The 2,413-nt window shown below is 30.5% G+C and overlaps 1 protein-coding gene across 1 annotated transcript; it reads right to left on the bottom strand.

Annotated features, from left to right (window-relative positions):
- Nucleotides 1–145: 145 nt before the first annotated feature.
- Nucleotides 146–2,023, bottom strand: Chro.50034 (hypothetical protein). The annotated part of the gene is made up of 1 exon (XM_660259.1): nt 146–2,023. The coding sequence occupies one exon, from the start codon at nt 2,021–2,023 to the stop codon at nt 146–148; it is 1,878 nt and encodes a 625-aa protein (XP_665351.1).
- Nucleotides 2,024–2,413: the final 390 nt, after the last annotated feature.

The raw sequence follows: 2,413 nt of genomic DNA, 5'->3' as shown, positions 1-2,413 counted from the left end.
CACAAAATTAAGGAGACTCTAGGATGTTTTTAATTACTAAATTACGAGCTTCACCTCACTTTGAATTTGAAATAATGAAATGATTAATAGTATCTAATTACTCCAGTCTTCATTAAACATTCATTATTATATCATAGCCTAATTATTAAGTTTTAATAACTAAAGGCAAACATTTTCCAAAGCCAACAAAAATTAAGCTTTGATCATCGCATTGAGCATTTCTGAATTCACAAAGGTTCTTGTATGCTATTCCGTCGTTTGCACAATGTAAGTCAACATTATCATCACATTTAACTACGCAATCTGGTCCTCTTACCCTATCAAATGCAGGAGGGAAATCTCTATATATGCCATCAGTTGTATAATTTGAGTCTATTTTTGGTAATGTTTCACTTGTGATTCTCAATGAACTTGATAACGTAGAGTTATCTGTGTTATTGGATTTCAGAATTAAATTTAAATCCTTTAAAATAGAGTCTAACTTAAAAATCTCATCTATTTCTTCCAAAGTGGTTGTATCATTGACATTTGAGACCGAAGAGTCAATAAAGTCACCATTAGATAAGAGACTAAAATCAAAGTTCACAAAGATCTCACCAATTTCGAGGTCCATTATCTCATTTGTAAAATTCAATGGGGATAATAATAAATCAAAGAAATCCAAAACAAATTTCTCCTGACTTTCACCCTCCCAAGATTGATTGCTTGACAAAACTCTGATATTACCTCCTGACAAACTAGTTACGTTCATGATTGGATTGAATATTTTGTATGGAATCAAACTTAAATTTGAATTATTTCCAAATGTGTTCATAAAGGCCACTTGGCTCCAACTAAGAATACTATTGTAAACAACTTCCAAATTGTTACCTGTAGAGTTTTGGGGAAAGATACAATGGAAATTGGGAACCAACGGAGCTCCTTGATAAGGTGGAATATTTACTTCGCAATTATCAACAACAAAGTAGCTATCGGTTAAATTGGAGTCAATTTCTTTAATAGGAGCATATTCATTTTCTGAAGCAACCAGTAATCTATTACTAATAGCTTTTTTATGGTTATTATCAATACTACTAATATTAAAAGTATTTTCATTACCATTGAAACTACTAACATTAACCTTGCTTGAATATTTAAGTGCTAAATCTGTTAATATTTGTGAATCTAAGAAACTATTTGCATTGCTTGAGTTGGAAAACTTGAATGTCACGTTCAAACCGTCGTATTCCTTCTGACCAATTATACTTGAATCGTTTCTTCTAACCATAACTTTATAAGGATATGTTGCATTATCGCTATCCGCGCTTCCTAACTCTTTACTTTTCAATTGAGACAAATAATTATCTATCTTTGACCTTTGGTTTTTCAATATCTTAATAACAGACTCTAAGACTAGCATTGAAAATCTTGAAAGATTATATTTACCATTTGATAAAATAAATGTAGAGATATCAAAATTCTCTACGATAACATTAATCATTTTCACATTATACTTGTTAATATTTTGAAAAATTGGACTATGTTTACCCATGTAAAATGCATTTGATATATTATTTCCATTATTGTATATAGAATCTGTCAGTGATATGTCTTGGAGATGCTTTTTATCTGAAGTAGAACCATTAACAAATGTATAAGTGTTAACTATATTCTCGTTATTATCATCCATTAATTCAGGTAAATTCATTTCTGTATCATTTTTCAGTGATAAAATTACATTTTCAGAAGTTTTATCTGAATCTTTCTTTGTTATACTGCTCCCTCTTAATGACCTATTATCTAAGTTTGAACTACTCTCTGTAACATTCAACTCGCTAAAATTACCATTAATACAATCAGTTAAATCAAGAATAGTCAAGTCGCTTAATCTAGCCTTTGAAGCCAAAAAATCACATTCAGATTTGTAAATTATTAAATCTGAACCACAAAGGTTCATTGGACTTGAGTCGCACCTAATTAATTGTTCGCCTTTAACTGCCAGCCCTGAAGTGACTAAGAAAACAGAAATAAATAGTTTTATCATCTTTCAATTCAAATATTCTCCAGTTATTTATTGAACTTTTTTTTTCTAAATATTAGCTTGTCCTCACTTATTAATATATTCTTTTGTAAAGCAAATTTACCTATTTACCCTTACTATAATCGGAATACAACTTGCCGAGCAACTATTTTCACGAAATTTATTACATTTACGTCCTGCTCTTCTAACATAAACGCCGTGTAACCTCTTACTTTGTTTATTCTTGTGATCAACCCCCTGTATAATATATATATTGAGGAGACAAGACGCGCGATAATATTTGCCAACCCTGGCGCACATAAAGTTTAAATTTTAAAGTTATGTTTGAGAGGGTGTGGGGTATAAATGACAATAATTTGCATGCAAAACAAAAAACATAAGTGTAATGGAGGG

This window comes from Cryptosporidium hominis, assembly GCF_000006425.1.
Source record: "Cryptosporidium hominis TU502 chromosome 5 CHRO015011, whole genome shotgun sequence".
In the NCBI taxonomy this organism is placed as follows: domain Eukaryota; phylum Apicomplexa; class Conoidasida; order Eucoccidiorida; family Cryptosporidiidae; genus Cryptosporidium; species Cryptosporidium hominis.
Note: the sequence above shows the minus strand (reverse complement) of the source record. Positions and strands in the feature narration are given on the sequence as shown.